The sequence below is a fragment of the Callorhinus ursinus genome, unplaced genomic scaffold (assembly GCF_003265705.2).
Source record: "Callorhinus ursinus isolate GAN/ISIS: 27379988/994484 unplaced genomic scaffold, GSC_fseal_2.0 scaffold18, whole genome shotgun sequence".
Classification (NCBI taxonomy): Eukaryota; Metazoa; Chordata; class Mammalia; order Carnivora; family Otariidae; genus Callorhinus; species Callorhinus ursinus.
In genome coordinates, this window is record NW_027397080.1 from 8,923,354 (window position 1) to 8,935,514 (window position 12,161).

Genomic DNA, 12,161 nt, shown 5'->3' on the forward strand with positions numbered 1-12,161 from the left:
AAGCACCAGAGTCGCTGAGGGGGCACACCTGTTGCTGCTTTCAACTGTACCTTTCCTGTGGACACGTGCAGCCCACAGATGCCTGTCTGTGGATCATCACGAAACTTCAGAGCTTCCTGGGATGTACTCGGCCTTGTGAGTGAGTTTGAAATAGGTGGGAAAGGCGGTTGGGGCCCAGTTTAGACAGTCCTCCTCTGCCCAGCTCCCTGGAAATTGTAACCTCCCAGAGGCCAAGTAAGCCAAGCCATGACCAGGAACACACAGCTGGGCCCCACGTGGAGCAGGTGGGTGTTCTCTGTCGTTCTCTGCCCATCTTACAATTTGTATGTGGTGTGGGCTTATCCCATATGGAAATGTGTAACAAGGAAATGGTTTGCTTGATATGTACTCCTCACCCCCAGAGTCTTCCTCTGCCACTTAGTGTTCTTGCCTTCTAAAGAACCCCCAGCATGATGCGCCATGACATCCATTTCCACTTCACCCTCAGGGGCCGGGCAGAGCTGTAAGTGAGTGGGATACGTGGGAGGCACTCATGGTGTGCCACTTTCCCTTCCACGGACCAGATGAGTTACTTCCCCTGGCAGGAGGCCAAGTCTAATTAAGATCCATGTAAAATATCTCAGGCCAGGACTGCCCGAATTGCTTCAGAAAGGAGAATTAGCCCTCCACCACATGCTCATCCTGGACTGAGTAACTGGCAAGCTCAGGGCCAGCCAACATCTAGAGGTCAGGGTCCATTGAGTCCCATGGAGGGAATATCCAGAATGCTGGAAGGCAAGAGAGAAATGGAGCTGAGCCGGTCATTGCCTGGGATGGAGCCAACCACAGGGACCACTCTGGCCCCTCACACCACAAGAGTGGAGGCAGACATACTTTTGGAATGTGAGGGCCAGGGAAGCTGTCCTTAGCCTGGCTAAGGCATAGTGTTTGGATACAGAAAGATAAGTCACCAAATGAACTTAACGTTGCTTCCTACCAATGAGAGTTACACTTCTTACCTGCACAACCCCACAGAAGGGCTCTTGGGGAGGAGAAGCATAGCATGCTATAAGCTGCTTGTTACAGCTTACAAAGTACCCTCTGTTGTAGTCTCTTTTAAGCAATCTGGCCACCAGTTGGGGTGGCCTGAAAGGGTGACAGATGAAGGAAGAGGCTCTCTCCTGTTCTGAGTCAGGTTTCCACCATGCTGCTACAAACCCAGACTTCACTGCTTGCTCCAGGCCTGTCCTAGGGCCTTGGAGGTGGGCCGCCAGCTGCCGAGAAGCAGCCTCCTCCCTTCACCTATCCCAGAGCCATGCGGATGATTTCAAACGTGTCTGTTCCCTCAGTAAATAAACAAGATACAGATCTCCAGTAGGGCAGCCTTGTGATGAGGCAACCTTTGACTTTCATGTCTCTAGACTTGCACAGATATTGAGAAAAACAAGTTTACCTGTGTGGTGTTTGAGGGCATGCAGAGAAAGGAGGCAGGAGGAGGCAAAGAAAATGGAAGACAGGGATTGCTCTGGCAAGAATGTGGGCTGGGCACTAACTGGGTACTAACAACACAACAGTGTTCATTTAAAACCAGGCCCCCGCGTACGAGAGTATCCTACCATAGTGCCCAGTGTGCTTCAGGGGAAGGTGCCTGTCGTCAGAGTCAGGACACTGGGCTCTGGCCCCAGCCCTGCCCCAAATTCACCATGACCTCTCGGGCAGTCACTCTCATTGACCCTTGGTTCCCTCACCTGGAAGAAAGAGAAAGAACTTGTTCACGGGCTTAAAGCTGGCTCGCCCAGTTACAGTGATGAGTGTATAGATTGCTAGGCCCTGCCCCAGGTGGGAGCTGAGAACTGGGATTTATACCCACACCGCCCCGCACTCCATGCTTCAGGGGTAAATTTGCTCTCTTTCAGCTCTCCGGTGACTAACCTCTTCACAGCTGAGTTTCAAACTATTCCATTCCTATTCATACAGTGTTGGCATGCCCTACAGATTATGGAAGGCAAAGTTCTAGAAAAGTCTTCTGAACAAAAGTTCTTTAATGGCTCCCAGAAGAAAGGCGTAAAAAATGAGAGTGAAGGGGAAAACGAAAAGGGGGAAAGGTGTATTTAGCCCTGCCCTCAGTTCTAAGAGGAAAGCCACCTAGTCCACATATGTATCTAGCAATTCTTTTATTTTTTTCCAAGATTTTTTTTGTTCCCTTGACAGAGAGAGAGAGAGCACAAGCAGGGGGAGTGGGAGAGGGAGAAGTAGGCTCCCCGCTGGGCAGGGAGCTCAACGTGGGGCTCAAACCCCAGACTCCGGGATCATGACCTGAGCCAAAGGCAGACCCCCAACCAACTGAGCCACACAGGCACCCCATGTATCTAGCAATTCTTAAAGGTGAACTCACTTTTTCCATCCCCAACATGGTAACCAGATCCCGGAGATCCTCAGGTCTAAACAGGGTCACCGACCCTCATCCGCTTGCACCTGCTTTATCACCGGTTTATATCCAGGATAGAGGCCAACTTTAAGCCATGGAAAACCAAAGAAAGAGAAATGTGAACTTTAGAAAATATATCTATTTATTTACCATAGTACCTAATCATAAAGACCCAAAACCTTCACTTCCTTTGTATTGTGCCCTGGGTAACTCCTCCTCAGCTGCCAAATTCCTGGACAGCCAGCAGGAGAGGGGGTTAAAGGAAGTGTTTACCAGGGGTTGGAGTAAGAAAACCCCATCACAGTTGGATCTTGCCCTCACAGCTTTGTGACTTAGTGTGAAATAAATTCTCAGATCATAACTCACCCTTCTCAAATGAGAACGTCAAAATGCATTCCACGGGCCAATGGAAATTACTCTGAATTATTTGATTAACACCTCCCCCCACTACTCTCTCACACACACACACACACACACACACACACACACACACACACACTACATTCTTTTTGTTTCTGGCCAGTGGTGCCTCTGCTGACAAAAATAACATTACCTTCTCTGTCAGTTCCCCAAACTACATGAAACCCCAGCTGCATTAGTCATGGTGAAGCTACTCTGCTAAGAGCTGGGGCAGGCCCAGGACTCCTAAATCCGAGACGCGCACATTTGCCTCAGATCACTCTGCCCTCCTTTGTCTTTACAAAACTCTCTAACTTCCTTTTGAAATGTTGAGGCCATCGGGTTTTTTGGGGCGGGGGGTCCAAGAGGAAGTCATGGTGTCCGCCAAGGACCTTTGATGCAGGTTTTCTGGATGGCCTGTCCTAAGGGCCTCTCAGCTTCAGTTACCACTTTTTCATGTACTTTCCTTCATCTCTCCTCCCCACTTCAGCATATCTTTTATCTGTACCCTTCCTGCCCTCAGTCACACCCAGCCTTCTTTCTGCACCTCAGACATGTATCTGAATGGCTGCTGAGGATGAACTCCCAGCCAAATGCTCCCACCCACACCTTGGGCCTCTGTTTCTCCAGGTGGTCCTGTTCCTCTGTTCACTCAGCTGCACTCCAGGCTTCCTGGTCGCCTCCCCCCATCCCCCCCGGCCTCCAGCTCCCATCACCACACAGATCCTTCTCCCTTCTCCTCCAGCCCTGACTCTGTGACTCTGCCCGAGGCAGTGGTCTGCTCTCGTCCCCATTCCCCTCGGCCTTTGGAAGCCTCTTCTTGGCCCTGCTAAACTCCATTTTCTTCCTCAAACTCTCTCCCCCTTTGGCCACAGTGGCTCACATCCTACTTTCTGACCACACTTCCTCTCTCTCCCTCAGTGGCTCCTGATTGAGGATTGCCCTGCATGGGACAGATGTTGCTGTAGCCATTTTTAAAAAGTCTGTCAAAATGGCCAGGTCAGGAGCACCTGGGTGGCTCAGTCAGTTCCCCCGGCTTGTGTGCACTCTCATTTTCTCTCTCTCTCACAATAAATAAATAAAATCTTTAAAAAAGATGGCTAGGTCAATTGCCAGATGGCCCCTGTTTCACCCCCGGCTTCTCTCCCCATTCCTCACTCTCTTCTCATCCCCCCCCCATCCTGCCACCCCAGACCACAGGCTCTCCTGTGCCCTGCAGCTCCCAAAAGTGTTGACATCACTTTCTTCCCAAGAGGCTGTTATTTTCAACTATCACTATTGACTCGCAAATCTCTGTGACCCCCTCCTCGCCTGGACTGCAGGCTCACTTTCCCTGAGATCTTCCACATCACCTCATAACTCAGTGTCCAACACTAATGTCATTTTTACTTCTTTGGTACATTTACCTTACTTTCAACAGGCTAAAGAAACTTCTAAAATTAAATAGAATACAGGGGCGCCTGGGTTGCTCAGTCAGTTGAGCATCTGGCTCTTGGTTTCAGCTCAGGTCATGATCTCAGGGTGTGAGACTGAGCCCTGAGTGGGGCTCCGTGCTCAGCGGGGGGTCTGCTTCCCCTCTCCCTCTGCCCCTCCCCTGGCTCCAGCATGCGCAGTCTCTCTCTCTCTCTCTCTCTCTCTCTCTCTCTCTAATAAATAAACCATTAAACGTAATACAGAATAGGACAATTTTCCACAGAAAGGAACTAGACGCAATGGGTAGAAGTTACCAAAAACATCCTAACAATGGACTCAGATGCCTGGGAGCAAGTGGCTGTCGAGGAGTTTGCACACTGGGTGCTGACTTGGAGCAGGTGACCTGGGAATTGCCCTCTCGGGATTCTGTGACCCTCTGACAATTAGAAACTGAACCGTAACAGCTCATCTAAAGGGAACAGAGACATTCAAGCTCCTGAAATGAACGCAATTCAAGTGGGCCCAGTACTAGGCTAGGTGTTGGACTGCAAAAAACTGAAACCAATTCTGGCTACTTAACTAGAGAAGGAATGTACTTAAAGGGCTTCAGGCAACTCACGGTTGTCAGGAAGACTGGAGAAGCATGAGAGGGCGGCTGGGAGCCCAGGAGGGGCAGGCAGCAGAGGAGAGGACCAGCAACGAGGCCTGGATGGTGCAGACACCGGGATGGGGCCTGAACAGTCCCCGCTGGCTTAGGTCACAAGCGCACACCATAACTGACAAGGACCGGAGACAATATCTGGCCCTTAAATCATCTGTAGTGGGAAGAAGAACCCTACTTGCCACCAAAATGCGTAGAACGTCAGATTTCCCCAAATGTGGGGAAAGGAGATTAATTGGCTGAGTAGCCAAAAAATGAGGTAGCCCCCACAGGGTCATTCCACCATCTCTCAAGATACCCAGAGTTAAAATTTAAAATTTAAAATCATCGAGGGACTGCTGGTGGGCTTAGTCAGAAGAGCATGCAACTCTTGACCAGGACATTGTGAGTTCGAGCCCCCACGCTGGGTATAGAGATTACTAAAAAAATAAATAAACTTAAAAAAATTTTTTTAGGGGTTCCTGGGTGGCTCAGTCGGTTAAGCGTCCAACTCTTGGGGCGCCTGGGTGGCTCAGTCGTTAAGCGTCTGCCTTCAGCTCAGGTCATGATCCTAGAGTCCTGGAATCGAGCCCCGCATTGGGGCTGCTCAGCGGAAGCCTGCTTATCCTTCTCCCACTCCCCCGTTTGTGTTCCCTCTCTCGCTGTGTCTCTCTCTGTCAAATAAATAAATAAAATCTTTAAAAAAAAAAAAAAGCATCCAACTCTTGATTTCAGCTCAGGTCATGATCTCAAAGTCCTGGGATCGAGGCCTGCCTCGGGCTCCATGCTCAACAGGGAGTCTGCTTGAGATTCTCTCTCTGCCCCTCCCTCTGAGTGCACCTCCCTCAAATAAATAAAGAAATCTTTTATCCATTTATTTGAGAGAGAGAGCACGAGCAGAGGGAAGAGGCAGAGGGAGAAGCAGATTCCCCGCTGAGCAGGGAGCCTGACATGGGGCTCGATCCCAGGACCCCAGGATCATGACCTGAGCTGACTGCAAGACACTTGGGTGCCCCAATAAGTAAATCTTAAAAAAAAAAAAAAAAAAAAAAATGTTAGTCATTGATTCCTCCTCTTCCCACCCACACTCCAGATCTAATCAGCCTTCAGGGAGACTGATTAGCTTATTTCAGTCTTTAACGTTCAGCCCTTCTTTCCATTCCCACTGCCACCATCTTCATTCAGATCCCTGTCACCTTCTCACCACAATCATAAAGCCAGTGTTCCTCATACAACTGTCTTGTAGTGTGAAGCATTTGGGCCTCCTAAGGCCTTCTCTTTGTCTCAGCACCCAGGAGACTAGTAGGGGAGGAAGTAAGATTAACATAAATAAGTATGGTGAATCTGCATATGACAAGCAAACATACAGCAAGCAATATGTTACAGGGGTTAGAGGAGAGACATCACTCCCAAATGGGGCAATTGGTGAAGATTTCAGAAAGGTGCAGCAATTGAGCCAGGCTTTGAAGGAGGGATTGGACTTAACATCCAAAGATAAACAAGAGAGGATCCAAGGCAGATGTAGCAGGATAACAAAGGCAGAGGCAGGAGTGTGGGGCTTGTCTGACTTGCTGAGTGGCTAGGTCTAACTAGAGGGGAGGACACTGGATCTCAAATTTTAGTGTGCGCATTATTGGGTGTGCAGCTCTCCGAACTCCGCCTCTGATTCTGGGAAACAAAGCCTTCCATGGAGGCAACTTGTTCCCACACCACACTTTAAGAAACACTGGCTGGAGGGTTTGAGTAGAGAACCTCAAAGAGATCCAGATGGAACGTGAGTTGGAATCAGATCAATGTCAGCACTGGAACCTTTATTCTGCTAGTGAATCAAAAGTTTTCTTAGCAGGTAAATGATAAAATCATAACTATATTTTGAATCCGTTGGCGAATGATCATGAGCCACAAAGACCAGTAAGATGGTTTTTATAATGAATCAAATGAGAGAAAGAAGATCTCAACTGGGTCGGCGGCAGTCAGAATAAAAAGGCAAGTGAAGGGTGAGAGACCCTTCTTCCAAGAATTTGCCGGGCTCAGTGACTGACAGGTGTAGGGAATCAAGAAATGACCAAAATTATCATGTTTATTCAAGGTGCCCAATTTGAGTAGCTGGAAAATGGCAGTAGCAACTACAGAAATAGAAAAAATCAGAACAGCTGATTTGGGAAGGATTGATAAATCTGTCTTGTAGACATGCTGACTTTCAAGGACCATTAAGACATGTGGGAATAAGCAACAGGCAGTTGGGAAATGGAGTTCTGTAGAGCAGTCTGGGCTGGTGAGCTAGACAAGGACTCAGCACATAGTAGCAGGCAGCATGGATAGACATGACCAATTAGAGAGCGAGGCTGGGAATACAGCCCCAGAGAAAGCACACACGTTAGGGAGCAGGAGAATGAAATGGGGTTTAAAAAGAGAGAGAGATGGAGAAGAAACAATCGGAAATATGTGAAACCAAATGATACAATGCCCCAGGGGGGGAAAAAAAAGAACAGGAGAATGGTCATGAAGTTGGAAAAAGGACTACACTTGGAGAACCACAGGTGTAGAGGCCTCCTCGAGAAGTTCAAGTGTGGAAGGTAGGAGAACAAGAGTAGTTTGCATGGACAAAGGCAGATTGTATTATTAGGATGAGAAGAGACCAACTGTGGTCTTTGGGAAAAGGGGAAGGCTTCTGGGGGAGCTGGAAATCAATGAATGAGAGAGTGAAGGAATGAAACAAGCCTACCTCCAATAGAGCCAGGTGCTTTCATGTATGAATGAAGGTCAGTTCTCTGAGATAGACATTACCTTGTTTTTTTCTAACAGGGAAATTGAGGCTTTTACCATGGCTATAGAGTGACCTTTGAAAAATGTAAATCAGATCACATCACACAGACACCCCCCCTTTGATAGCCCATCATTGCACTTCTAGTAATACATGAGGAAACCTGGGCACAGAGAGGATGATTCACTTGTGGAAAGTCAGTTAGCAGGGAGCAGATTTGAAGCTAGGCACTGCCTCCAAACCCCTTACCTTGGCTTACAAAGCCACAAGTGCTCGGGCTCTTGCCTCCCTCTCCCACCTCTTGGCATACAACTGCCCTGTCTTACTGGCTTCTCCGTTTTTCCAAATTGGCGAGCACATTTCCACCAGGTCCTTGGCACAAACAGTTCCCTCTAATTGCAGTGCTCCTCCCCTAGTTTTCACAAGTTGGTTTTATGTCATTGATCTCCGCTCAGATGTCACCTTCTCAGGACACCCCTGATCATTCAATAAAAAGCCACCCAGTCACTATCACGTCACGCTATTTTAATTCTCTGAAGGGCTTTTATCATTTTGTTTGTTTTCTTATGGACGCCCGCCCCCAAGTGGATTTACGGGTCACCAGATCAGGGAGCTCGTCTCCTTGGTCACCGATGGGTGTCCAGGGCCGGGGAGGCGGCCTGACGCACGGTGGGGGTTCAATGAGTATTTGTTGAAAGAAATGAGTGGCTCCAGTGAAATAGACACCCCAAGACACAGGCCCGGAGTCGCCGGAGCGCGAGCGCGAGCACGCGGCCCGCGAGGCATTCTGGGGGTTGTAGTTCCGGGCGCGTCCGCGGTGGTGCGGGCCTACGTCGGCCGCGCTCTCTATGCTCGCGGAGGACAGAGTGGCCCAGCTGTTGCCATGGCTTCTCGGTCCCGCCGCGGGAGGGAGGCAGCCCAGCCAGGCGCCCGCTAGCTTCGGCGGCGGGGTGGACCGGGAAGCGGAAGGAATCCGGTGCGGTGGGTCCCGGAGCCTGGGGCGGAGCGCGGGGGCGCCCGGAACCCCGGACAGCTGCGGGGAGCGGGGGAAGCGCTTCCTTCCCGATTTGCCGAGTAGAGCCGGTCTCCCCACGCCCACCCCCACTGCTCCGTGAGTAAAGGGTCGTCACCATCCCCATTTTTCCGCTGGGCTAACAGGTTTGAAGAAGCTAAGCGGCTTGCTCGAGGTCGCTTTCCTGGGAAGTGGCAGAGCCCGTCCTAGAGCCCGGGACTGCTCCTTTGCAGTCCCCCCGGGCAGCCCTTCCTTATCCTCGCCGGGGCGCATTCTGGTGAAGCCTGGGTGGGGTCCTTACAGTCCGGCCCGACGCCCCCATCGGTGGTGTGGTCCGGCTTGCTACACTGAATGCCACCCTGCACAGCCCGGGTAGGGGTTGAGTGAGGTCTTAGGGGGGAAAGTTCCACCACCTTCCACTGAGTCCGAGAAAAGGGGCTAGATAAGACAGAGTTACAATTAATACAGCATCAGTACGTGGTGAAAGCAAAGTACATTCCGTGTGGGCAGATTCTGTTAGCCTCGTTTAGCCTCTGGTTTAATAGATGTGGAAACAGGTTCAGAGACATTAAGTGTAACTGTCCTAGGTTTACAGAGTTTGTGGGTGGAGTGAGGATTCCAACCTATTTTTCTCTGCCTTCAAAACCTATGTGTTTTATATGCTGCCATGTTGCGGTTTTTTGTTTTTGTTTTTTTCCAGTTTACCAAAATTTCTACTTCCGTGGTGGCTGCATGGTGTAGACCAGTCACTCCGGGAACATGGGCCCCAGACCAGCAATATCAGGGTTAACTGAAAACATGTTAGAAATTACATTGCTGGGCACCACCTCAGACCTACTAAGTTTGAAACTGAGAGGGGAGCCCAGCATTCTGCAATTTAACAAGTCCTCAGGTGACTCCGATACACACTAACATTTGAGAACTACTGGTGATTGATGTAGAATTCATGATAAAGTGCAGTTTCTTTCAGTCAGTCTGGGGAGAGACCAGAGATTCTGCATTCCCTTTTTTTAAGATTTTATTAATTTTTTATTTGAGAGCGAGAGAGAGAGAGCAGGGGCAGAGGGAGAGGGAGAAGCAGGCTCCCAGCTGAGCAAGGAGCCCAACCTGGGACTTGATCCCAGGACCCTGGGATCATGACCTGAGCCGAAGGCAGATTTAACCAGCTGAGCCACCTAAGCGCCCGGGATTCTGCATTCCTAGCCAGTGCCTGGGTGATGCTGAAAATGCTGGTCCACAGACTGGCAAGGGTGTAAACTACACTTTAGAGCAGCGGTTCTCCAACTTGGACGCACATCAGAATTACTTGTGAAGCTTTTAAAAATAGGATACCCGGGCCCCACCCTTGACCAAATGAATCAGACCCTCTGCGGGGGGGTGGGGGGGGGGGGGGGGGGGGGGAGCAGCTGGTAAAAACTCACCAGGTGATTCTGCCTTGCAGTGAGGGTTCAGAAGTAGCGGTATGGGTGCCTGGGTGGCTCAGTTGGTTAAGCGACTGCCTTCGGCTCAGGTCATGATCCTGGAGTCCCGGGATCGAGTCCCGCGTCGGGCTCCCTGCTCGGCGGGGAGTCTGCTTCTCCCTCTGACCCTCTTCCTTCTCTCGTGCTCTCTGTCTCTCATTCTCTCTCTCTCAAATAAATAAATAAAATCTTTAAAAAAAAAAAAAAGTAGCGGTATGAGGTTGGGAGTCAGGCAGTGATAGATTTGAATCTCAGCACCTCCAGGTATCAACTGTGTGACCTTGGGCAAGTCACATCTCTTGCTCATATTTTCTTTATTTACAAGATGTGTGTAAGTAATTCTTAGCTTGCCTGGTAGCGTGAGGATTCTGTGAGACGTGTGCACGAAGCACCTGGCACCGAAGGGTGTTCCGCAGACACAGAGATTGGGGGGCCAGGCAGACTTGGAGAGGTCTGTGCTAGAGCCTGGTAGAGGTGAGTTGGCAGTTGCAGCCCCTAGCTTGCCACAGCTCCCGTCTGTGTGCTTCTCCCCCCACAGCCAGCAGCCTTCGGTGTGGAAGAATGGCAGTGAGCCACTCGGTGAAGGAGCGGACCATCTCTGAGAACAGCCTGATTATCCTGCTGCAGGGCCTCCAGGGCCAGGTAACCACCGTGGACCTGCGGGATGAGAGCGTGGCCCGCGGACGCATAGACAATGTGGATGCTTTCATGAACATCCGCCTGGCCAACGTCACCTACACAGACCGCTGGGGGCATCAGGTTGAGCTGGATGACCTCTTCGTGACGGGCCGTAACGTCCGTTATGTCCACATCCCAGATGATGTGAACATCACAGCGACCATTGAGCAGCAGCTGCAGGTCATCCACCGGGTGCGCAACTTCGGCAGCAAGGGCCAAGGCCGGCGGGAATTTCCCTCCAAAAAGTATAAATGAGCCTTCCCCTCGGCCAGCTCCAGTCCCCACTCAGGTTCCTCCAGAGTTCTACTGAGCCAACCGCCTGCTCCCCTCCCTGCCCAGAGTCTGGAAAGAGAGCGGGCCCGGCCCAGTCACAGCTGCCTTTCACAGGGTCCCGTCTCCTAGACTCACTCTGGGATCCTACTTACCTGTCTGTGGCCTTGATCATTTACGTCGGAATCTGATTTACTGATTTAGGGAATCTGCCAAATCGTTTTCAGCCCTCTCCCAGTGAGGGTTCTCGAGTGTACTCAGCCTGAGCCACCCCTGAGCGTTCCGGTTTCTCACAATTGTGTTTGCTTTCTCAGAAAACTTGGATACAAACAAGTCCGTGCCTCATGCTTTCCCTGATGTGTGCTGGGCTCCGTGTGGGTCCTGCGTCATAGGGCAGTGGTGCTTAAATGTGGCAGCACATTGCCATCACCTGTCCCACCATCAGCTATTCAGACTGGTATTGGGTGTAGCCTGGACATTGGGATTCTTTTTAAGTTTCTCAGGTGAGGGGTGCTTGGGTGGCTCAGTCGGTTAAGTGTCTGCCTTCGGCTGAGGTCATGATCCCAGGGTCCTGGGATCGAGCCCCGAGTCAGGCTCCCTGCTCAGTGGGAAGCCTGCTTCTCCCTCTCCCTCTGCTGCTTCCCCTGCTCCTTCTCTCTCTCTCTCCCTCTCTCACTCTCTCTCAAATAAATAAAATCTTTAAAAAAAAAAAAAGTTTCTCAGGTGATACTAATAAGCAGCAAAGTTTGAGAATTGAAGGTGAGTGCTTCAGTCTGGCCAGATGGAAAGTGGCTTTTCTGTTCAGATTCCCTGTTGAAGAGGCTGTTCATCTCCTTGCTCTTCCCTGAGGTGGGGAGGTTGAGGTAATCCTGGGCCCTCCCCTCGAGTGTGGGAGCTCATCCAACAGCAAGAAATCAGTCTCCGATTCTGAGAAGTTTGGGGGTCCTCAGGAAGAAGGGGCTCTCGGGGGTAGAACCCAGGTCTTTGTCATAGCTGCCTTGCAGCCATACCAGCCCTGCCACGGGCAAGTGACCATCTCAATAAAAGCAGCTGTGTCCTCATCAAACATCCACAGAGCAGCTGCCGTGTGCCAGGCCTTCTGCTGAGCACACTGTCGA

At 50.6% G+C, this 12,161-nt stretch overlaps 1 protein-coding gene across 5 annotated transcripts; it reads left to right on the forward strand.

The window, feature by feature from the left end:
• Nucleotides 1-8: 8 nt before the first annotated feature.
• Nucleotides 9-11,758, forward strand: LSM10 (LSM10, U7 small nuclear RNA associated). 5 transcript variants are annotated; one of them, XM_025855919.2, is made up of 2 exons: nucleotides 9-135; nucleotides 10,634-11,757. In XM_025855919.2, the coding sequence occupies exon 2, from the start codon at nucleotides 10,657-10,659 to the stop codon at nucleotides 11,026-11,028; it is 372 nt and encodes a 123-aa protein (XP_025711704.1). In that variant the 5' UTR covers nucleotides 9-135; nucleotides 10,634-10,656; the 3' UTR covers nucleotides 11,029-11,757. The 5 variants fall into 5 exon arrangements, with proteins under 5 accessions (XP_025711704.1, XP_073758996.1, XP_073758995.1 ...); XM_073902895.1 differs by lacking the exon at nucleotides 9-135 and adding an exon at nucleotides 8,406-8,604 and having other exon boundaries at nucleotides 10,634-11,758; XM_073902894.1 differs by lacking the exon at nucleotides 9-135 and adding an exon at nucleotides 8,474-8,599.
• The last annotated feature ends 403 nt before the right edge of the window (nucleotides 11,759-12,161 follow it).